We start from the raw sequence: 25941 nt of genomic DNA, 5'->3' as shown, positions 1-25941 counted from the left end.
AGCAGTGGTCCAAGAACAGATCCTTGTGGCACACCACTAGTCACAGGCCGTCTTGTGGACTCTACTCCCGAGTAAACCACTCTCTGATATCTCTCCGTCAACCACCCTCCTATCCATCTCACCAACCCTATGTCCATTCCCATATGCTGCAATTTACTGATTAGAATTCCATGTGGAATCCTGTCAAAGGCCTTGGCAAGGTCCAGTAGAATCACCGTAAACCCATTACCCTTATCCAGTTCAGCCGTCACTGTGTTATAATACGTGAGCAAGTTACTGAGGCATGACCTACCCTTCACAAAACCATGCTGTCCCCGATACAGTATCCCATTGTCTTCTATCCAATCTTGTATTTTCCTCTTGACTATTTTCTCTAAGACCTTGACAATGATTCCTGATATGCTAATCGGTCGGTAATTTACAACAGCAGTCTTGGAACCACCTTTATGCAGTGGAACTATTTTCCCCTCTTTCCACCCGCTCGGGACTAACCCAGACCCGAGACTCAAATTAAACAAAATGGTCAAGGGTACTGACAATTCTTTAGCTGCTTCTCGTACAACACGAGCTGGTATACCATCCAATCCCACAGATGTATTGACATTGAGGTTATGCAATAGACTACTCACCTCCACTTCATTAACCACAATTCCCGTATAATCTACTGGTTTATTCGTTTCTGCAATGTCACCACCTGGATGATATACTTTTGCAAAGTGCTCACTCAGTAACTCAACTATCTCAACTGATTCAGTTACCTCCCTACCATCGGCATTCTTTAAAATCAATCTGCTATGTACATTTTTCCTTTTACTTGTTACATATCTAAAAAACTGTTTAGGATTCTCTTTAGCCTGCATGGCCAATGTTCTTTCGTAATCCTTTTTTGCTTTTCTTACCACACTCGTCACCCTTCTGGCCTGCGCTTTATACCGTTCATGTGCCTGCCGGTCACCCTTCTCCTTAAATTCCCTCCATAGTTGTTTCTTTTTTTGCAACTCAAGCTTAATGGTGTTATTCATCCATTTAACCCCTACTTGATTTATTATTCGGACTCTAGGTATACAGTCAGCCATTGCTTCATGCAAGCACTTCTTAACTACCTCCCATGCACTATCAACTTCTAGTCCTTGCAGTTGTACATGCCATGGCACTGAACCAATCAAACTCCTAAGCTTGTCATACTTTCCCGCCCGATAATTCCACATGTACCCTGTCTTAATTGAAAATTCTACACCTTTAGCCACCTCCCAAGTTAAGACCCTATGATCACTCTCACCGATTGGTGGCAATGTGGTCATATTTGTTACAGCCAAATCCTCAGATGTAATTACTAGGTCAAGCACTCTCTGACCCCTAGTATTTTCCATTACATGCTGTCGCAGATAGTTATCCCTTAATAACCGCATAAAATCCAGTTCCTTCCTCCCGTGTGTCCTCTCCTCACTCCAATCAATGCGACCATAGTTGAAATCTCCCATAATAATCACCCTCCTTCCACCCATTTCTTCTATTTGCTTGTGCATACTGTCACCACCATCTTTTCCATCACCTGGTCTATAGCAGCACCCAATTGTATATTTAGTTCTGCTAGCCACAATCTCACACCAAATGGCCTCAAATGTGCTCTTTTCTCTATCCTGCAATTCAACTTCTATTCTCCTTGGCTGGAGCTCATCAGCTATCATCAACAATACTCCTCCCCCATTTTATTCTCTCTGTCATTCCTGAACACACTATACCCATCACATTCAATCCCACTAGTTATATCATCTACAGTCAGCCATGTTTCACTAATACCTATAACCTGTGGTCTGGAAGTGCCAACCATGGCCAAAAAACTCTTCCTTCTTGTTCCTAATACTCCTAGTATTAGTGTACATGAATTTAAGACCCCCATTAGCCCCAATCCTACCTTGATGCCTTATATTAACTATCCCACTCTGATTTGTTGTCCTTATTTGCTCTGGCATATTATATTCATTCTTACATTCAACTGCCTCCATAAGGACTGTATCTCTACCCCCCCCCTAACAAATCTAGTTTCCCTGAATTTGCACATCCACTACATTCAGCAACACTTTCTCAAGTCTTCTTACACCGTAACCATTCAAATGCAAGCCATCCATCTTATATAGATCCTTTCGCCCATCAAACTCACTCCACACATCCACAAATTCCACACCACTCGTCATACATAACCCACGCATAAAGTCATTTGCAATTATAGCCCTCCTTTTAAACATTTCACTGTCATACCATGGCAAAAGACTAATCATTCTAACTCTCTCACTCTTTTCTTTTGCTACCTCAAACAATTCATTCAGGTCTTCTATCATTTCCATTTTATCTCCTTTCAAATCATTCGTACCTGCCACAACAATCATTTCTTTTATCCTTTCCTTTTGCTCTCTAATAGACGCAGTTACGTCCTTTATGGTCGCACCAGGTTGGTACGATTTTGTCAAATCCTCTACTAACACACCTCGTACTAACGAGTCTCCATACAGCACTCTATCCTTCATTTTGTTCATGTTCACATTCATACGTCTATTTTTCCTGTCATACCTTTTATTATTGGTTGGTTCATTCAGTCTACTTTTGTTGAATGACATACCATTTTCTGCAATCAATGTCATCTTTCGATACCATTCTTTCTTTTGCTGGTTACATATTGAAAGAACTCCTTAGGATTCTTTTTGGCTTCATTAGCTAACTGCTGTTCATGCCTCTCTTTAGCTACCCTCACCAACCAAGTTACCTGCCTTGCCTGGTCTTTGTAGTCCTCATGGAATTGGTTATTTCCACTTCTCTTATGCTGCCTCCACAATGCCCTTTTTCTCTGAATTGCATGCTTAATTCTCTTTATTCATCCATTTCACACCTACCTTATTTAACCTTCTCACCCTTAGAATATATTTAGACATTGTATCTACTAGATAGTTTTTGAAAGTTCCCCAAGCTGCATTGATCTCTGTTCCAGCTAACTCCTCATTCCATGCTACACCTGCAAGCTGTCTTCTGAGCTCTTCATAATCACCCCCCTCCTGCTTGTAGTTTCACATATACCCTTTATATATAGGGGCCATCATGGTTTTGTTAAAGGTCGATCTTGCCTTCGCAATTTATTAACTTTTTATAATAGAATGACATCAGAGTTGGACAAGGGAAATGGCTACACAGTGATATTCCTGGATTTTGCTAAGGGTTTTGACAGGTTACCCCATGGAATACTGTTATGCAAATTAGAGCAGATGGGGGATGGATACTAAACTGGTGATATGGATAAGAGAATGGCTCATGGAGAGATACCAGAAGGTGGTGTATGGAGGAGCAAAGTCCAAGATGAGGCAGGTGACCAGTAGTGTGCCTCAGGATTCTGTGCTTGGGCCGTTATTGTTTAATTTGTACATAAATGATATAGGAAATGGCTTGAAGGGAGATATTTGGTTGTTTGCTAATGATGCAAAGTTGGGTAGTGCAATAAAAAATCAAGCTGATGTTGAGAGTTTGCAGGATGATTTAAATAATCTGTCAAAGTAGGCAAGAGATAATGGATGTCAGTTCAATGTGGAAAAGTGTTAAATTATGCATTTTCTGATTAAAAGATTACCAGCTGTGTACTGCATTGATGGAATGGCACTCCAAGAGATTGATGACTTGGGGGTGTTGGTGGATAGGGAGATGAAGTTCAGAGGACACATTTCTAAGGTGTCCAAGATTGCAAATAGGATTACTTGGTTATTGAAGAACACACTAATATCCAGAGATAAAGAGGTTATTATTCCCCTTTATAAAGTGTTGATACTTCCACATTTCAATTACTGTGCTCAGGTCTGGTCACCTGGATCCCTTGGAGATGAGGAGGTTGTGGAGAGGGTTCAGAGGAGAATGACTATGTTGGTGCAAAAAATGCTCCCTACATTGATAGATTGAGAGCCTGTGGATTGCAGAGGTTGGTTGATAGGCAGAGAAGAGGGGATATGATAGAAACATTTAAATTACTAAAAGGTTTTTATAAGATTGATGCAGGGGAAATATTTCAGCTGTGTGATAATGATGGAAGAACAAGAGGCCATCCCTGAAAATTAAGGAAAAGTGTGGTTAACAAGGTTGTGAGAACTCAATTTTTCACCTGAAAGGTGGTGAATAAGTGGAATGTATTGCCTGACTCAGTTGTGAATTCTTCGTCTGTAATATGAATTCAAGAAGAGGTATGGTAGATTTCGTTTTTGATAATTTTTATCTCCGGCAATGAGTCTACTGACTCCATGGAGATACCCTTAATAATAATAATAATAATAATGTTAGGGGTTGGGAAAATAATAATAATAATAAATTTATTGAATTACCAGACACATTTTTCATATGGTAGAATGAGGGAAAGAAACAAGGACAAGGAAACATCCCTGACAGTTGCAAAATGAGTTAGTGAGTAAAAAGAGTATGAAGTTAAGTTTTTTTGCATGGAAATTTGTAGGACCATGGAATGCACTGCCTGAGAGATGGTGAAATGAAAGCAATAGATGTGAATGAGTTTAAGGAATATCATAGCATGACAGACTTTGCATTAACCTTCCACTATGAGCCTTGAGACTTCATGGAAGTGTCAAGAAAAAATAAAAAAAATAAAATAGTAATAATGAGTATAGACTATGTAATGTGCAGTATAATGTTCCATTTACCCCATATATAATTGTAGCTTTTTGAAAATCTTTTCTCTGGGTACTTTGTGACCTACAGAAATTAAGTAAAGATCTTTGTCGTGTTCCCATTTCTTAGCTATTTGTCTTAAAGTGAAAATGTGATGCTGATGTCTATTTGGCTTGAATGCAGCTTGTCTATTTTTTGTGTATTTAAATTCTTGAAATTTTAAAAGACAAAGGATTCTAATTTGGTCTTGTTTATTTATTTTTGTTATTATTTCATTTTATGACATAATACTGTACATGTAATTGGATGATTTTTTTGTTATCAATTTGTACTGATATTAACTGTCACCCTCTCCTCCCCAAAAAAAGTATTCACATGATCAACAGGTACTTTTAACACTTGAAATTATTAAAAAAATATTTGGAATTTACTTTATGAATGCCATCTGTAACTAAACTGAGCACAGATTAAAAAGCAAGTATGTGTTTTTTGGAACTTGTATATATATATATATATATATATATGGTAAATCTATAAAAAAAAATTACTTGAATATGTATGGTGGAAAATTGTTTAATGTCTAAACAAAGATTTTTGGTGAAATTGAAATTTATGAAACAAATGGTCTCATTGTGAATAGGTAATTGATTCCATTAAGCTTGGATACATGTGTGGATAGTGAAGTGTTATAATTTATTTTAATTATAAGCATAACATGACTTGTTGAATATTTATTTAAATATTCACTACAATATTTCAGGTGGGATGAAACGACAATTGCTTTTCTGCAGAAATTCATATCCAAATTAAATGGTAAGATTTGTCTAAATAGTTTTGTATCTGATTTCCAGGTATGTTAAACAAATTGTATTATATGTTCAAATTCAATTATATGTAATCCATATAATTGAATTGTATTTATGAATGAAAGGTGAAAAATGCTTGGCTTTTTGGAACTGAAGAATTTTCTAAAAAGTCTTCAATTTTTTGATAGTATCAATCGAACACTTATTTTGGCCCCCCCCCCCCCCCACACACACACACATTTCTATGGTCTGCCAGAAATACATAAAGATAGTATACCATCAATGACATTCACTATCCTACTTACTGTCTAGCACAATTCTTATCTCACTATTAATTAAGCACAATTCTTATCTCAACTATTAATTAAGCAGCAGTGTGATTGGCCATTTCTGCTCAGAAAAAATTCTCGAGTTTTTTTGACCAAAAAAAAACTTACTCATCTTTACACATAACTGATATTATGGTCAGTTTCAACATTCTGTCATTATTTATGAATATTTCTCTTGCTGAAACCTTTTTGGTTATTATCACAGGATTTTCCCCTAAACATAGAATTCATGTGGGATTATAAGGCAGGCAGCTATCGATAGACATAGAAACCAGCTTGGAGAAGTGCAGTTGAAAACTTTGAAGGAAGAGAGAGGTCAATACTGCATGGGAGATAGTTAATAAATATTGTTGACATCAGATACAGATTGTGTACCTCAGTTGAAGAAGATAAAGCAATTTGGAGTAAAAGGGATGACTAGAGAAATTAAGTAGCAATTGAAGATGAAAAGAGGTTACGGAAGGCATATAAAGAGAGAGAGAGGTGAAAAATAATTGTATAAGGGACATTAGGTTCAGATAAGGAAGATGACTACTGTAGTAAGGAGAGAAAAGTTAGAATAAGAGAATGTAGTGGTAGATTTCAGCTGTGATCAAAAAAGTGTTTTTAATCAGTATATTATTATTATTATTATTATTCAGGCCTCCATGGAGTCAAGAGACTCATCATGGGAGATCCTTCCTAGGAAACACAAAGTCTATCATACCACTACTTGAACTCATTGACCATTCTTGCTCTCACCGCTCTATCAGGCAATGCATTCCACAGTTCTGCCACTTTCCACGCAAAGAAACCACTCCTCACCCTCTTGCTCACAGCTTCCTTTTGTAACTTCCAGGGAAGGTCCCTTGTCATCGCTCCTTCCTGCTGCTCGACCAAGTTAAAGAACTCCCGAGTGTCTATCCTGTAACTGCCTCTCAACAGTGTAAAAGTCGCATATCACTTCTCCTCCTTCTATCTACCCAACTCTGCAGTCCACATGCCTTGGTGATTCTCATAACTAACATTATACAGTCCTGAAACCATTTGTTATCTGCCTCTGCACCCTTTCCATAGTTAATTTATCCCCTTCAAATCCTGGAGACCAAATTTCATCGATGGGAGACAGGGAGTCTGATCAGGGTCTTATACAATGGAATGATAACTCTTTTATCTCTGCAGGTCAGTGTTTTTCTCAGTATCGCAGCAATCCTCTGGGTTACCTTCACCACCTTTGCAGTATGCTCCCTGAATTTCAGTTTTCTATCAATCATCACCCCAGATCTCTTGTCTCCTCTACTTCCTCCAGTACTACTCCTCCACCTGAGTATGCAGTCTCCCATCAATGTATCCCAAACTTCAAGACTTTACATTTTGCTGCATTAAACAAATACCCTCATTCATTTGCTCATCTGTTCAGTTCATTCAAATCCTCTTGCAGGGCTGTCACATGTGCACTATTACTAATAACCCTGCCCAGCTTCACATCATCATCATCTGCAAACAACTGAGTATCCCTTTGCAATCCACTGACAGTGTCATTGATATAAAGGTTAAGTAATATGGGTCTTAGTACTGGGTCCTGTGGAACCCTACTTGTAACCTTCTGCCTCTTTGACATTGCCCCAACATACACAACTCTCTGATACCTATCAAACAGCCAATTCTGAATCTAGTTGACTAACACAACATCTAAACCCATGTGCTGCAACTTAAGTATCAGCTTATCATGTGGTGCCCTATCAAATGCCTTTGCAAAATCCAAAAAAATGGCAGTATATGCCTTTCCCTCATCAACTGCTCTTGTCACTTTATTATAAAAGGCAATCATATTACTAAAGTAAGAGTGCCCCTTAACAAATCGATGTTGATTCTCACAGATAATTACCCTCATCTGCCCAATGCTGTATATGGTCCCTCATTAATAACCAGACTATCATTGAAAAGCCAGATCAAAGGAGCTGTCAGTTCTTTAGCACATTCTCTCAAAACCCGTGGTGAAATACCATCCTGTCCCACAGCTTTACTAACATCCAGAGTACTCAGTATTTGGAACACACCCTCCTCTTACACCTCTAAGCCTCGAACCTGCCCTACCCCTCTAGTATTGAAAGCTTCTTCTCCAGGATGAAATACTTCAATAAAGTGCTCATTGAACAACACCACTATGTCCTCTGCATCAGTTACTCTATTTCTATTTTTATCCTGGAATGTCATTCTTCCACAGTCATTTCTCCTCCAACTGGCCACATAGCTAAAAAATTCCCTAGGATTTTCTTTGGATCTTAGTGCTATTCTGTTTCCATATTCAAGTTTTGCCTTCATCACCATACTGGTCACTCTCCTGGCCTTCATCTTATATTCTTTGTGTATCTGCTCTCAACCCTCTCTCCTTATATCTCTTCCATAATCTCTTTTTCACCTGCAGTTCCTGTTTGACATCCATCTTACACCAAATTGCATCTGCTTCTTCACTCATGGAATACATCTTGCTATTGCTACTAACATATATTCCTTCACAATTTCCAAAGCACTAATGATATCTTGGCCTTCCAATTCCACCCTTCATGTAACTTCCCCAAGTTGATATCTAAGATTATATAATCACCCACCTTATAATTCCACATATGTTACCTTTTCTTTGATACTCCTGCATATCTATTCATCTTCCAAGTCAAAACCACATGTTGACTCTCTCCAACTGGGGGGGGGGGAGCTGTCATCTCAGTTATTATCAGCTCTTCTGATGCTATGACCAAATCCAAAATTATTGAACCTCTTGTTCCTTCTATTACATGTTGCCTAAGACATTTGTCCCTCAAGAATTTTAGAAATTCCATTGCCTTATTACTACATGCATTTTCCTCTTCCTAGCTTATACTGCTGTAGTTAAAATCTTTCATAACAATCATTCTTCTTGTACTTGCCAAGCTCAACTGCCTAGACATCTCCTGGTCCCCACCCTCTGTACTTGTTGGCTTGTAGTAATAGTAACACCTCACTAAATATCCTGTCTTCCCCACCTCTACCTTACACCATATGCTTTCAAAACCATTAGTGTCACTGCCTTCCAAAACCTCCACTCTTAGAGGTCATAAGTCATCACTTATCATAAGCAGCACTCCACCACCACCATGCTTCCCCCCCCCCCCCATCCCACCAAAAAATGCTGTACCTTGCTATTTCTGTTATAAAATCATCTTCCATCAACCACATCTCAGTGATCCCAATAATCTTTGGCCGAGCTGATGCTATCAGCACCACCAATTCATCTGCTTTATTCTGGATATTCCTGGCATTAGCATAAAGCATAAAAATGTCACTATCATTGTCATTATGATTATCCCCTCTAGACCCCACTGGACTCAGTGTTACCTGATGTTGTCCCCCCCCCCCCAGCACCTATTCACACAAGATGCCACCCCTGCTACCATCCACCCTGGGAATTCTAGTTTCCCTGCATTGACACACCAACTCATTCAGAAAACAGCAATCTCTTCAGATGTCTATGTTGTTCCTCTTTCAAATGCAAGTGGTCTCTCACATACAGTTCCTTTCTGTCCTCCAATGCCCTCCAAGATTACACATATTCCAATCCTTCTCTTCTGACACATTCTAGCTATTATGCTATTTATTATTACTGTTGTTCTGCTAAGCTCCTCATTATCATACCTGGGTAAAACATGCACTATCTTTCCTCTCTGCCTTTTTTTTTGTACAACCTCAAGCATGAATTTCAAGATCTCTCGTCACTCAATTTACACTTCCTCTCAAGTCATTTGTGCCCACCATCACAATCATTTCATCCACCTTTGACCCCCGCTTAATTGCCATAGCCACAGTTCCTCTTGTTCCTCCTGGCAAATACTCCTCTGGCATCCTATCTTGCACACCACGGATCATCGAGTCTCCATACATCGTACCTCTTACCACTCTGTTCCTTAATTGCTCAGCTGCATCTTCTCTCTCTCTCTCTCTCTCTCTCTCTCCTCTAACCCTTTCTCTCAGTGTTCCCCTGCTTACCTGCTGGCATCACTTTATCCCTTGTTCAGCACTCCCTCACATTTTTCTCACTTCCTCTCTCTCACTGTTTCCATTCTCTCCTCTATCATTCCCATAACTCTCTCTCATTCCCTCTCTTCTACTGTTTCCGTTCTTTCCTCTTCTATCATTCCCATAACTCTCTCATTCTCTCTGTTCTACTGTTTCCGTTCTCTCCTCTTCTATCATTCCCATAACTCTCTCTCATTCCCTCTCTTCTATTGTTTCTGTTCTCTCCTCCTATCTTTCCCATAACTCCCTCTCACTCCTCCTCTGATTCACCTTGCATCATCTCCTCCATTCACCTACTCTCATCTTTCATACTTCTCATCTCATTCCCGAGACATTTCACCTCCTCTTTCAACTCATTTATCTCTCTCTTCAAGTTAATCACTCTTACTCGCCATTCATCCTCCTAATCAAGACCATCTCCAAAAACTTCACAATCATTCAAGTCTTCCACACTCCCCATTCTTATTTTTTCATTCATATTTCATATGTTATTCTCACCTATCACACTGCTCGTATCTCAAGATTCTCCCATTCCTGATGCAATGAGGTTAGTTATTGTAACATCTAACTCACTGAATTCCTCCCATTGCCTACATTTTGCGCATATATGCATCCCCCCCCTTCTCTCACCTGTCACATATCCAACTGCTGGAATGCATACATGCCACAAAACCTTTATTATGTTACTCAAAATAGAGTCCTTGAATCGGGGAGGACTTGGTGACATGCCATTTGTAATTGGAGCTGCAGCTGCTGCCATCATTAACTTAGTGCCGAGGAACTAAGTTAATGAGAACTTTTCTTCCATCGCAGATGTGTCCACCTCTGACCTCGCCTTCTCAGTAAAGTAACAAAAACGTCAAAAATAACACAATACAACAACTAAACTCCAAAAGCAGCACCACTGAAGAACACTTGTGTTACTGAGAAATAAATGTAGCACAATTCGCAAAAGAGTCACACTACACACAGTTTAAAAAAAAAATCAGTATATTTAATCAGTATTAAATATTCAGTATAAAGTGGCTTTTTGTCGCAAATTGTGCTACATTTTTTTTCCCAGTTTGATACAGGTGTCCTTCAGTATTGTTGTTGGAGTTTTTGTTGTTTATGTTGTGTTTTGCTGCTTGTTTATTTTTACTGAGAGGACAAGGTTAGAGTCAGATACATTCAGAGGTAGCAGTGAAGAAAAGGAAAGTTTCGTTATTTTTTATTACGGTTTTTTTACTTTAAATTATACAAAGTAAAGTATAGTCTGTTGAAGATACCAAGCAATTTTATAAGGTAGGTTTTAATTCCTTTTTCCCAAGTGAAGCAAACAGACAAATAAGTCAAGTTTGCGCAACGTAGTTCAAGTCTGAGGCAACTCGTAGTAAAGGTGGAGCGAGCTCCGATCACTTTCCTTAGTATTTCCCCCTAATATAAAGCACATCCCCTTGCAGAGATGTATGATGCTATGCATTAAAGGCAGGGGCCACTACCCAGACCGGTTTCGACCTTTATTGAGGTCTCATCATTGGGAGCCAGACCCATAAATGCCAAGGTTGAATTGATGCAGAGTTATAGATTTTACCTAAACAAGTTGCCACAAGGTGCTTCGACCTTATTAAATAAAATTCTCAGGAAGAGAGTAAGATATAGAAAGTTTTTTAACTTGGGTATACTATGTTAAAGATACCAAGCAATTTTATAAGCTAGGTTTTAATCCTTTTTTCCAAGTGAAGCAAACAGACAAATAAATCAAGTTTGCACCTGAACGTAGTTCAAGTCTGAGGCAACTCGTGGTAAAGGTGGAGCAAGATCTGATCACTTTCCTTAGTATTTCCCCCTAATGTAAAGCACATCCCCTTGCAGAGATGTATGATTCTATGCATTAAAGGCAAGGGCCACTACCCAGACCAGTTTTGACCTTTATTGAGTTCTCATCACTTCAATCTTGGCATTTATGGGTCTGGCTCCCACTGATGAGACCTCAATAAAGGTCAAAACTGGTCTGGGTAGTGGCCCTTGCCTTTAATGCATAGCATCATATATCTCCACAAGGGGATGTGCTTTGCATTAGGGGGAAATACTAAGGAAAGTGATCAGGGCTTGCTCCACCTTTACCACAAGTTCCCTCAGACTTGAACTACATTCATGCGGACACTTGACTTATTTGTCTGTTTGCTTCACTCGGGGAAAAAGGATTAAAACCTAGCTTATAAAATTGCTTGGTATCTTTAACATAGTATACCCAAGTTAAAAAACTTTCTACAAAGTATAGTCTGTCGGCAATTTGCAGATGGGAAATTTGTACTTAAAAACATTCTATTTTATTATATGTTGTAGTAGTTCTTAGTGAAGTATTTGAATGATGGCAGCAGCCGTAGTTCACTTTGCCAATGGCTTGTCACAAGTCCATATTCATAAATTAGGACTACAGTTTGCTCAGCGTAGTACAGGATTTTGTGATATGCAGGGGGTTGCTGCATGTATGCATCCTGGCAGTTGGATATGGGACAGGTGAGAGATCAGGGAGTGCATATATGCAGAAAATGTAGAAAATGGAAAGAACTTTGTGAGTTAGAGATTAGTATAATGGACCTTGGCAGTTTTGCATCAGAGGTGGGAGAATACTGACCTAGAGAGATGAGTAATGTGATAGAGGGGTGAGGATAATGAGCAGAATATATATGAAAAAATAAAAGTGGGAAATGTGAAAAGTCTGAATCATTCTGAAGTTTGTGGAATGTATCAGGAATGAATTGAGAAGTGTGAAAGAAGAGCTCAAGCGATTGGAAATGACAAATGCAAAGCGAATCAGAGTAGGAGTGAGAGAGAGTTATGAAAATGATAGAAGAGGAGAGACGAATCAGTAGAAGAGAGGGAATGAGAAAAATGTGAGGGAGTGCTGCAACCAGGGATTGAGAGATGCCAGGACAACAGGGCAAGTAAGGGGATCAAAGAAAGAAAGTGTTAGAGGAGAGAGGATGAGAGATGAACGTGAGCAAGGAAGGAACAGAATGCTAAGAGGTATGAAATATGGAGATTTGATGATCTGTGATGTGCAAGATAAAATGCCTGAGGAGTCTTTACCTGGAGGAATGATAGTAAGTGAGGCTATGGCAATTAAGCAAGGTGAAAGGGTGGATGAGATGATTGTGATGGTGGGCATGAATGACTTGAGAGGCAGTGTGAATCGGGTGGCAAGAGATCTCGGGTTCATACTTGAGGTTGTATGGAAGAAGACTAAGAGAGGGAAGACAGCGTATGCTGCCCAGGTATGATAATGCAGAGCTGAGGAGACGAGTATTAATAATGAATAGTATAATAGCTAGAATGTGTCAAAGGAGAGAGATATGTGAATACGCCTGAATGCTTGGAGGGCATTTGAGGACAGAAAGGAACTGTATGCGAGAGACGACTTGCATCCAAATGAGGAAGGAAGAAGGCATCTGGAGAGAGATTGCTGTTTTCTGAACGAGTCAGTGTGTCAATGCAGGGAAACTAGAATTCTCAGGGTGGATGGTAGCAGAGGTGGCCTCTTGTGGGTAAAGGTGCTTGGGAGAAGGGGGAATATATCGGGTAGTGCTGAATCCAGTGGAGTCTGGGGGGGGGATAATGATAGGTATATAGAAATAGTGACATTTTTTTTCTTTATTCTAATGCCAGAAGTATCTGGAATAAATGAGATGAATTGGTGGCACTGATAGCATCAGCCTGTCTAAAAGATTATTGGGATCTCTGAGATGTGGTTGATGGAAGATGATATACTAACAGGAATAGAAGTAGCAGGTTACAGCATTTTTCATAGGATAGGAAGGGAAAACATAGTGATAGAATACTGTTTATGATAAGTGATGACTTATGTCCTCTTAAAGTAGAGGATTTGGAGGGCAGTGGCACCAATGGTTTTGAAACATACTGTGTGAGGTAGAGGTGGGCAGGACAGGATATTTAGTGGAGTGTTGCTACAAACCAGAGAGCATAGAGGATGAGGAGCAGGAGCTGTTTAGGCAGTTGAGCTTGGCAAGTGCAAGAAGAATGATTGTTATGAGAGATTTTAACTACAGCAGTATAAATTGGGGAGAGGTAACTGCATGAAGTAATAAGGAAATGGAATTTCCAGTATTCTTAAAGGATATATGTCTTAGGCAACATATATAGAAAGAACACAAGATAGAAGAGTTTTGGATTTGGTCATAGCATCAGGGGAGCTGATTATAACTGAAATGGCATCTCTGCTCCTAGTTGGAGAGAGTGACAATGTGGTTTTGACTTGGAAGATGAATAGACATGCAAGAGTATCAAAGAGAAAGGAATGTATGTGTAATTGTAAGGCAGGTGATTATAATTGTCTTAGATATCAACTTGGGGCAGTTCCATGGATGGAGGAAGTGGAAGGGAGAGAGCGATATCATTAGTGCTTGGGAAGGAACTTGTAAAGGAATATTTATTTGTTGCTATTTAAAAGCAAACATTATACTGCGAGTGAAGAGAGAACACAATTTGGTGTAAAGTGGATGACAAACAATATCAAACAGGAACTGCACATAAAAAAGAGTTTATAAAAGATATTCAAATTAAGTGGATATTGAATCCAACAGTACTTCACAGCCAAGTAGAGAAACTACAAGAGTTTCGTGCCGAATATATAGAAACTATAAAAGTTTCAGCGGGTGCAAGCATAAGCAAAACTTTCATCGCAGGGGCAAATCGTAGTAAAGGTGGAGTAAGATCCGATCACTATCTTTAGTATTTCCCATAATGTAAAACACATCTCCTAGCAGATGTATGATGTTATACATTATGTGGGGGTCACTACCAAGACCGGTTTTGACCTTATTTGAGGTATCGTCAGTGGGAGCCTAAACTATTTTCAGTATTTTATAAAAGAGATATCAGGAGAGGAGTGGAGAGCAGATGCATGAATAATATAAGATTCGAGCCAGGAGAGTGACTAGTATGGTAAAGAATGCACAACTGGAATATAAGAAGAGATTGGCCCTGAGATCCAAAGAAAATCCTAAGGAATTTTTAAGCTGTGTGGCTAGTAGGAAGATAAATGATTGTGGAAGAATGACATTGTTGGATAAAAATGGGAATAGAGTGACTGATGCAAAGGACATAGTGGAATTGTTCAATTAACACTTTACTGTATTTCATTCTGCAACAGTAAGTTATAATATTAGATGGATAGGACAGGTTTACACATGAAAGAAGAGAGTGTGTTTCAAATACTGAATACTCTGGATGTCAATAATGCAGTGGTACTGGATGGAATTTTGCCACGTGTTTCGAAAGAATGTGCTAAAGAACTGATATCTCCTTTGACCTGCCTTTTCAATGAAAGTCTGGACAAGGAAGAGGTTCCCATGGAGTAGAAGGAGGGTAAGATATTACCACTGCATAAGAAGTAGACAAAATCTCAATAGACAGGCCCTGAGATCCAGTTTATGTTTCTTCAGTAGTTGTTAAGACTTTGGAGAAATTGGTGAGGCGATCATATGAAGCATTCGGCAGATGAGGTAATGTTATCTGTGAGTGTAAACATGGATTAGTTAAGGGGGCACTCTTGTTTTAGTAATATGATGGCCTTTTATAATAAAGTGACAAGAGCGGTCGATGAGGGAAAGGTGTATTCTGGTAATTTTTGGATTTTACAAAGGTATTTGACAGGGTTCCACATGATAAGCTGATATTTAAGTTCCAGCACATGAGTTTAGATATTAGGTTAGTAAACTGGATTCAGGATTGGCTATTTGATAGGTATCAGAGAGTTGTGTATGGGGGGAGCAATATCAAGGAGAAAGAAGGCTATAAGTAGGGTCCCCAGAGCTCAATACTGGGACCTGTATTGTTTAATCTTTATATCAATGACATTGTCAATGGATTGCAGGGTGATATTCAGATGTTTGCAGATGATATGAAGCTGGGAAGGGTTATTAGTAATAGTGCAGATATGGCAGCTCCGCAAGAGGATTTGAATATATTGGACAGGTTGGTAAATGAATGGGGGGTATCGGTTTAATGCAGCTAAATATGAAGTTTGGGATACATTGATGGGAGGTTGCATACTCTGTTAGAGGAACTGTACTGGAGGAAGGAGGGGAAGCAAGGAATATAGGGGTGATGATTGATAGAAACCTGAAATTCAGGGAACATATTGCAAATGTGGTAAGAGTAACTCAGAGGTACTTAGAAGGATGTTGACCTGCTGAGATAAAAGAGGTGTCATTCCATTGTAAAGCCCTGATGAGACCACATTCGACAATTGTTCTCAAATTTGGTCACCAGAATTTGAAGGAGATAAATTAACTGTGAAAAGGGTGCAGAGGCAGATAACAAAAATTATATCAGTACTGAACAATGTTAGTTATGACAATAGACTGAGGGAATATGAGCTGCAAAGTTTGGCAGACAGAAGATAGAGAAGTGATGCAGTTGAGACAAACTGTTGAGAGGTAGTTACAAGACTGAAACTGGTCAGTTCTTTCATGTTGGCATAACGAGGGGAAAGAGCAAGGACAAAGGACCATCCCTTGAAGATGTGAAAGGAAGTAGTGAGCAAGAAGTAGACAAGTGGTTCTTTGTGTGGAGGATGGTTGAACAGTGGAATACATTACCTGATAGAGTGGTGAGAGCACAAATGGTCAATGAATTCAAGGAGTAGTATGATAGACTTTGTGTTTTCTATGATGGGCTTTCTACAATCAGTCTTGTGACTCCATGGAGGGCCCGAATGATAATAATAATAAGTACTGCATTTTAGGAGAATTCCAAGGAGTATTTTTTTCCTATGTTGCTGTTATAGGAGGAAAATGGTAGTCAGGTCACCAAGGCAGATGTCATAGTTGAACTACTTATGAGGTATTTCATAATTAGTGTTCCATCCTAGTTTAAAGCAGGCTTTACTCCTAGAGGACTGAGGGAGGATGTATGAGGGTAGTCTGAAAATTTGCGGCCTAACAATGAAAAAACAAATTTATAATTTCAAAATTATTTTTATTTTCCAACATAATCTGCCTTAAGACTAATACATTTATTCCAGTGATGTTCCAGCGCCATTATCCCATCTCTGCAGTGGTTCTCAGTAAGATCTGCAAAATACCCCTCTACAGCTGCAATCACCTTTTGATTAGAAGAAAAACGCTGACCAGCGAGGAAGAGTTTTAGTTTTGGGAACAGATAGAAGTCAGCGGGAGATAAATCTGGGGAATAGGGTGGATGTTCCAACAATGAATTGTTGTGACAATTCAATTAGTGCAGATCTCTTAATTTTCTCATTGCCAGAACATCTTTGTGGGCAGGTGTATTGTCCTGATGAAAGATGATTTTTTCTTCTGCAAACCACATCTTTTCTCATGAATTATTTCATCTAGTCTGGTTAAAAGATCAGAATAATATTCTCTGGTTATTGTTTTACCCTTTTCAAGATAATTAGTAAACAAAATGCCTTTAATATCCCAAAACAATGATACTATGACCTTTCCTGCTGATGGAACTGACTTTGTCTTCTTTGGTGCTGAACCACTGGTTTCTGTTCACTGTTTTGACTGCTGTTTGGATTCTGGTGTGTAATGGTGAATCCAAGTCTCATCCATAGTAATAAATTGATGCACAAAATCAGTTTTATTCTTGTTAAAATGTTCCAAGCACTGTTCAGAGATTTTCATGCGAGTGCATTTTTGATCTGCTGTGAGCAAGCGTGGCACCCATCTTGTGCAAAGCTTTTTCATATGCAATTCTTTATGCAAAATATATCTTACACGTTCTTTTGAAATGCCTGTAGTCTCAGCAATTTCACGCACTTTGACTTGCCGGTCATCCATTACCATATCGTGCACTTGATCAATGATTTCTGATGCTGTTACATTTTCTGAACGTCCTTCACATGGATCATCTTCAAGGCTGGTACGGCCATGTTTAAACTTGGCAGCACATTTTTTAATTGTCGAAAATGAAAGAGAAGAGTGCCCATAAACTTTTATGAACTTCGCATGAATTTCCTTTGGCATTAAACCTTCTTTTACAAAGAATTTTATAACTGCTCCCAACTTTGTGCGATACTCAACTTTTATCCATTTCAAGGGATACAGACAACACTTTTGCTTCAGACAGCTGTATAAAACAAACTACTTAATAAAATTACTTGCAATTTCGCATGGATACTTATTACAGATGTACCAACATAGAAGAAAAAAAATCTTGCCGATAGCATTGCCATCTATGGTCGAGGCTGAGAACATTTTAGACCACCCTCATATGATTATAAGTGAATGAAGAAGATGTATTCTGAATACTAAGCACTCTAGATGTAATGCCAGGGGACTAGATGGGATTTTACCATGTGTCTTAAGGTAATGAGCTAAGGAACTGAACATATCATTAACTGTTTAATGTAATTCTTGCAACCACAAAATTCCTGAGGAAAGTAAGGAGAGTGATATACTAGGGTGGTGTTAGTAGAATGGAAAAAACTATAACCAGTTTCGATTTTGTCTGTGGTTGTTATGATTTTGAAAAAATTGGTAAGAACTCATACAGAATTGGGCAGTTGAGGGAAATATCATTTATGGAGGCCAGCACATTTGTTCAGGAATGCTGTTGTTTTAGTAACTTAGTTGCCTATTATTATTATTATTATTATTATTATTATTCAGGACCACCATGGAGTCATAAGACTCATCATAGGAGGCCCATCTTAAAATCAAACACAGAGTGTATTGCCTGCATTCCACAAAGACCATGGAATGCGGGCAATACATTCCATGGTTCAATTACCATGGAATTAGCTTCCCATTGACGGATCCCAAACTACAAGACCTTACCTTTAGTTGCATTAAACTGATACTCTTTCCCCATTCGTTTGCCCATTATTCAGCTTATTCAATCCTCCTGAAGGGTTACTACATCAAAGCTATTACTAATAACTTTTCACAGCTTCATCATCTGCAGACAACTGAATATCTTCTTGCAATCCATTGATAATGGATTGCAAGAAGAATATAGATTAAACAGTACAGGTCCCAATACTGAGCCCTGAGGGAAAACACTTGTAAACTTCTGCTTCCTTGATACTGCTCCCTTGCTCACAACTATCTAAAACTTATTAGCCAGCTAATTCCCAATCAAGTTTGCTAACCTGATATCCAAACTCATATGCTGTAACTTAAATATCAGCTTGTCATGTAGCATACTTTAAAATGCCTATAAAATCCAGAAAAAAATATAAGTATAAGAATAAGAATGCCTCATAACAAATCCATGCTGACCATCACAGATAACATTGTAATATGACTTATACAAGTTTTCTTGTTGATGAGGATATATTGGAAAGGGTCCAGAGAAGACTAACAAAGTGGTAACTGTCTTTGGGATGTGAAGGCAGATTGAGGGAATGCAGTTTGCATAGCCTTTTGAATAAGGGGAAGACAGGGGATATGATTGAGACATTTAAGCTGGTAAAGGATTGTTACTAGGTTAAAGTGGAAGAAATGTTTCATAAAATATATATGAAATATAAATATAATAAATGCAATGTATAAGGAGGGTGTGAGTAGGGCATAAGGAGCAGGGCCTTTGTGTGGAGAGTGGTTGGTGAGTGGAATGCCTGACATTATGATAAATACAGATGCATTGAATGAGTTCTCTCAGGGGACCCTGTAACCCCTAGAGAGCGCGTCCCCTGGGTGGCGGATAGGGGAGCCCACCATGTATGTGTGTGTGTACATGCGCGTGCGTGTGTGTGTTTATATATATATGGTGGGGTGGTCCGAATATACTGAATAAGGACTCGTGGACCAACAGGGCCATAAGGGGCAATCATCTTGATTGTAAGGGAAGTGGCACTCCCATGGACCCCTAGCTGGATCTATCCTCTCCTTCTTCTACTTTGAGGAAGACCCACTTACTTTAATCTTTCCTATAAGGCCTTATCAGCCAACTCTTCTTACTTTATGACCCTTGTACTATTAGAGTACTCGAGGGCCATGGGGTCTTTTCATTTCTGGCCTTACAACTATGTCCTCTCTATAAACCTTACTATATTTCTTCTATAATCTACCCTTTCCCCTTGAATATACCCTATTCCTCCTATGGGTTTAAATTCGGAAGAAGGCGAGTTCAGAAGCCTTAAGGGAGCAGCCCTACCACTGAACTATTCCATCGTCAGGCTGGTCCCCTGACATGGAGAACGTAACCATACTTGTAAGCTGACAGAAAAAGATAATCGGATTGAATCTATGGGAAATGACCCTGACTTTGTAGTTTATAATAACCTAAAAATAATGAATTCCTTCTATAAACATAAAGACATACATAAATATACTTGGGCAGCAAGAGGATGGAAATCAATATTAGATTACTTCATATTAAATGAAAAGACATCAAAATTTTCACTAGATGTTAGAGTTCACAGAGGATATGAAATAAGCAGTGACCACTTCCTTGTTAAAATAAAATTAAGATTACCACCTAAATGGCTACAAGTAACAAGGACAGAAAGAAAAATTGAAACATTTGTTTATAAAACTAGACTATTGAATGACACAAATGTACAATGGCTATATGAACAAAGAATTAACCAGTATCTAGATAAAATAAAACAAAATGAAGAAATAGAAATAGAATGGCTTAATATAAAAATGATACTAAATGCAGCAGCAAACGAAAGCTTAGGAAAGACCAAAAAATTCAATAAAAGAAAAAAAACTAAAGATCTGGGATGATACAATCAAAGAAATAATCAAAAAGAAAAAAGAAGCCTATCACAAATGGTTAAGCAGTAAAAGATTAGAAGATGAAATAGAATATAAAAGAATAAGAGCCATAGCTAAAAGAGAAGTCAGAAAAAGACAGAGAGAATCATGGAATAAATTTGTTTCTAATTTAGAACATGATTTATATAAAATAAGACCCAATGTATATAAGATTTTGAAACACCTAAATGCAGATACCAAAGAAAACATAAAATTAAACACTGAATTGAAATTAGAAGAATTCCTAAATTACTACACAGACCTGTGGACAGACAAATATTTTAAAAAAGACAACTGGCAAACAATTAACGAAAATCTAACAGATAAGCTTAGGCGTTGATGGTTATTCATGACTTATTTTTCACGGTATTAACAACACCACAAACACTTTTATCAACAAGGATGTTTTATTCACGCTGATATTTCGCTGATTTTCAACTCAGCATCATCAGAGCACAACACACATGTAAACGTGACAGTGAGTGAGTGAAACAATATAATTGCAAAAGACAAAAGATCTAAAGTCCTATTTTTGGCGCCCTCTAATGGAAAAAAAAAAAAAAACAGCAGCAGTTATCCAGGAATTTTTCTTAGGATAACCGTCTCCCAAATTTTTGGCAAATTAATGCAACCATATTTGTTAAGGTTGGGAGAATTCTTCAAAGCCATTGCTGACTCAAAAAATAATCTTTCAGATCTATAACGACTCCTAAATAGCACATTCGTTTTCCTCCATCTAATCCTGTGTGAAGGAGTGTCCAAAGCGCGGTCTGCCAGTCCCGACTTGCCATAGTAATAGTAGCGAATGTATCTTTCATGTTCTTCCAGGCGGATATTCACTGATCTTCCTGTTTGCCCAGAATAGGCCAAGTCACAGTCACATGGAACTTCATACACTCCTGGGTGTGCTAAAGGGTGAAGTTTATCCTTTGGCGAGCGGATCAGAGTTGCCAGCTTGACATGAGGTTTGAAGGTGGTGCGAAGGCCATGTTTCAACAATACTTTGGCTATCTTTTCTGATGTACCTCTGATATAGGGAATAGAAATGGTCATGTTGTATTCTTGTGTATTAGGGGAGGGCAGAGTAATGGGCCTATGTAGTATTTTATCTATTTTGTAGGGATTGTAGCCGTTGGCTAAGAACGTATGGCGCAGGTACTGGAGTTCAGTGGTCAGAGCTGTATGTTTAGAACAAATGGCTCTGGCTCTGTGTGTAAGTGTTTTTAAAATGCCGTACTGTTGGACTGGATGATGATGTGATTGTTTATGTAGGTATCTTCCTGTGTGTGTAGGCTTCCTGTAAATAGAAAAAGATAGTGATCCATCTGAAAGGCGGGTGACTAATGTGTCAAGAAATGGTAAACAGTTATTTGATTCTTTTTCTACTGTGAAGTGAATTTTGGGGTGTTGGCTGTTTAGGTAGGTGACAAAAGCATCCAAAGTGTCTATATTGTGTTTTGCTACTTGTTTGTTCCATTACTTCAGCTTCTAAAGATGGCGTCCATAAAGAAACATACATCAGTGGCACGGAAGGCTTCTGTGCAAAAGTCTGGCTTTGCCTTGGATTTTTCATGGTAGATGCATTGCAAAAACTGCTATATGTATGCACCAAAAAATGTGAAAAATCTGTGGACTGTTTGGATAAACAAGAAGAAAGAAAGCATTAACGTATGTGAAAAGTGTTTGGATAGATTAGAGCAATTAGAAATGGGAGCAAATGTCGGAACCGTAGTAGAAGAGCTTCGGCAGGAGTTAATGAAGATGAAAAGTGAAATAAAGCATCTAGAACAGGATATTAGACAGCTAAAGGAGAGATTGGCTGATGATAAAGAGAAAGAGGAAGTTAATGTTATAAAGAAAGAATCAAAGGATAGTCGTATATCAGTGTATGAGGACTCGATCATTAGAGGTGTGATTAGTAATAAAGGAGCACAAAACATGCTTTCCTTGTGGAACAATAAAGCAAATAACTGATGCATTGCAGAAAAGGAAATACCAGGCATCAGAGTTAGTGGTAGTCGTGGGCACAAATTACTTAGTTGGGGAGAAGAAGAATGTTGATAGAAACTTGAGGAAGTTGTTGCAACAGGTAAAGAAGAATAGTGTTATTGGGAAAGTTGTAGGCATGTTGCACAGATATGATAACAGCGAACTGAGAAGGAGAGCAGAAATAATGAATAGTAAGATGGCTGAGTTATGTGAGGCAAAAGGGATTCAATTTGTAAATCTGTGGAGTAAATTTGAAGGGAAGGTCAAATGGTATAAATCTGATAGATTACATTTGTATGGGCTTGCTCTTGGGCATTTAGAAACGTTATTGTTTTTCGAAAAGGCACAGAGTCAAGAAGTTAACAGAGTCTATCTGTGAAACAGAATAGCACAAATCGACAGATTGTACAACAGGAGGAAGATGGATATGTGGTCGAAGATGTGGTTGCAGCAGCAAGGTAATGGAATGCATAAAGGTCAGGATGAGACAGGTAAGAATGGAAATTACAGTCAGGATCAGGGAAACGGGAGTGGTCAAACCAAAGAGAGAGGTGTAGTATAGCAGCTAGAATAGAGAATGTTGGTGCTGGTAGAATGGCCTCAAACACACAGCGATTGTTATGTTTATACACAGATGTAAGGAGTATTTGAAACAAGAGCTGAGTTTGTGAAATTAATTGGGATGATATGCCCAAAAGTAATTGGAATAAGTAAAACTTGGTTGTCTGAGGAGGATGTGATGTCAGGAATAGAATTAGAAGGATAGGGATGTGAAAAGTGGAGGGGGAGCGCTGTTAATGATTGCAGAGGAATTGTGTCCGCAAATTGTAGAAGTTGATGGTGCATACACAGATTTTGAATCTGTGTGGTGCAAAGTTGAAATAAACAGGTAGTATATCTGATAGGATGCTGTTATAGGCCAGAAAATGCAGAGAATACTGACTGTGAAATGTTTAGGCAAATTAGTTGGGTATGTAAAAAGAAGGTGATCCTGATAGGAGACTTTAATTACAGGAATATAGATTGGAAGGAGGAGATAGCATATGGGAACAAGGAGAGTGAGTTTGTGGAATTTCTGAGAGAGAGAGGTAAGTATCTTAAGCAGCACATGACAGAAGCAACTGGAGGCTTTAATGTTTTGGATTTGGTGATAACTTCACAAGATGTAGTTGTTAATGAGGTGTTGACACTGCTGCCAGTTGGTGAGAGTGATCATGAGGTCTACTAGTCTGGGAAGTGATGAAACAAGAAAAGGTCACTGCCAAAAATGGATACATGTGGAAGTATAAAACAGGTGATTATAGGATATAGGATATATAGGGTAAATGAGCTGAGCAGAAAAGATGTTGAAAATGCATGGAAACTCATAAGGCAGTATCTGACAAAAGCAACATATGGTAGTGGTATTACAAGGTACAAGGACAAGACAGTACAAGGAGGTAATCAGATCCATGAATAGTATAAGTAAGGTGCAGGCTAGGAAGGTGACAAGCATGGTAAAGAAAGAAAAGGTGCAGTATGAGAGGAGATTGGCTGGTCAGGCCAAGGTTAACTCGAGGGAATTTTTCAGCTACATGGCAAACAAGAAGAAGAAGAATTATGGCAGACTAACTTTGGCGGATAGTCATGGCAGCAGGCTAACAGCTGCAAAAGATATAGTAGAATTATTGAATGAGCACTTTATCAGCATATATCATACTGGTATAAATTATCCAGTACAATATATAGAAGAGAGGCAAGTTTTAGGAGAATTGGAAGTGAAAGAAACAGAGGTGTATATGATGTTGGTTGGGTTAGATGTGAATAAGGCCGTAGGAATGGATGACATATCACCACGTATGCTTAAGGAATGTGCACCACAGTTGATTATGCTCTTGATCTGGTTATTTAATGAAAGACTAGCATTGGATAGGGTTCCTAAGGAGTGGAAAGAGGGCAAAATAGTACCACTCCACCTATAGGCCAGTCTGTATATCTGCAATTGTGGTTAAGGTGCTGGAGAGATTGGTAAGGAATAGAATACAGAATTGGGTTGATGGGCATGGCATTCTTTATGAAGGTCAGCATGGATTTGTAAAGGGTAGGTCCTGTTCAGCAATTTACTTGCATTTTATGATAAGGTGGCAAGTGTGTTAGATAAGGGAGAATCATATACAGTGATATTCTTAGACTTTACAAAAGCATTTGATAGATTACCACATGATAACTTGGTGTACAAGCTGCAGAGGTGTAGAGTATATTGGTTAGATGGATCAGAGATTGGCTTGCTGAATGATACCAGCAGGTTGTGTATGATGGAGCAGTATCTCAAAAAAGAAGGGTAACCAGTGGTGTGCTCCAGGGTTCTGTTCTTGAGGCCCCCCCCTGTTGTTTAACTTGTTTGTAAATGATATATCATGTGAACTGACTGGGGATCTTCAGTTATTTGCTGATGATGCAAAGTTGGAAAGAATTATAAGTATCACTGCTGATGCTGAATCCCTTAGGGAAGATTTGAATAGACTTTTTACTTGGACAAAAGAGTGGGGTTGTAGTTTTAATATCAATAAGTACAAGGTGTTGCATTTTGTAGTGCAGAAATATAAGGCTGTGTGTATACTATATCGATGGTGCCGTACTGCAGGAGGTGGATGAGATTAGAGATTTGGGAGTGATGGTTGACAGTAGACTGAAGTTTAGAGGGCATATTGCTAGGGTTGCAAAGGTTGCACATCGTAGTGCTGTTATGATAAGATGTACTCCAACATGCAAGGATAAGGAAGTGGTTGTGCCACTGTATAAGGCACTGATCAGACCACACTTGGCCTATTGTGCTCAGATCTGGTCACCTGGTTTTCAATGTGATGTAGAGACATTGGAGAGGGTCCAGAGATGAGTGATTAAGACAATATCAGGAGTTTGGAATGCTGGCTATAGAGAGAGGTTGAAGATATGTGGATTGCAGAGTTTGGTGGATAGGAGGAAGAGAGGTGATATGATAGAAACATTTAAGTTAGTGAAAGGATTTTATCAGATTAATCCAGAGGAGATTATAAAAAGAGTAGAAGGGTGAGCGGGGAAGAACCAGAGGCCATTCCTGGAAGTTATGTAAAAGTGTGGTGAAGAAGGGTGTGAGGAGTAGATTTTTTTACATGGAGAATTGTCAGTGAATGGAATGCATTGCAAGAATGTGTTGTTAATGCAAGGAGGGTTAAGGATTTTAAGATTCTATATGATAAATATGTTGTCAGTTGAATGAACCTCCCACGATGAGTGTGTTGACTCCATGGAGGATGTAATAATAATAATATGATAATAATGGCATTATGCAAGGACCTCCCATGATGAGTCTGTTGACTCCATGGAGGATGTAATAATAATAATAATAATATGATAATAATGGCATTATGCAAG

General features: G+C 38.7%; 1 protein-coding gene across 1 annotated transcript in view; it reads left to right on the top strand.

Moving 5' to 3' along the window:
* Nucleotides 1–25941, top strand: part of hdm (meiosis specific with OB domains hold'em) — a 297283-nt gene that overhangs the window by 220743 nt on the left and 50599 nt on the right. The window contains exon 7 of the mRNA XM_090415441.1: nucleotides 5414–5466. Coding sequence (XP_090271567.1) covers nucleotides 5414–5466 — 53 coding nt within the window. The remainder of the gene's footprint in view (nucleotides 1–5413; nucleotides 5467–25941) is intronic.

The sequence above is a fragment of the Typopeltis vanoorti genome, chromosome 3 (assembly GCF_054136105.1).
Source record: "Typopeltis vanoorti isolate ZY-2024b chromosome 3, IOZ_Tvanoo_1.0, whole genome shotgun sequence".
In the NCBI taxonomy this organism is placed as follows: domain Eukaryota; kingdom Metazoa; phylum Arthropoda; class Arachnida; order Uropygi; family Thelyphonidae; genus Typopeltis; species Typopeltis vanoorti.
Note: the sequence above shows the minus strand (reverse complement) of the source record. Positions and strands in the feature narration are given on the sequence as shown.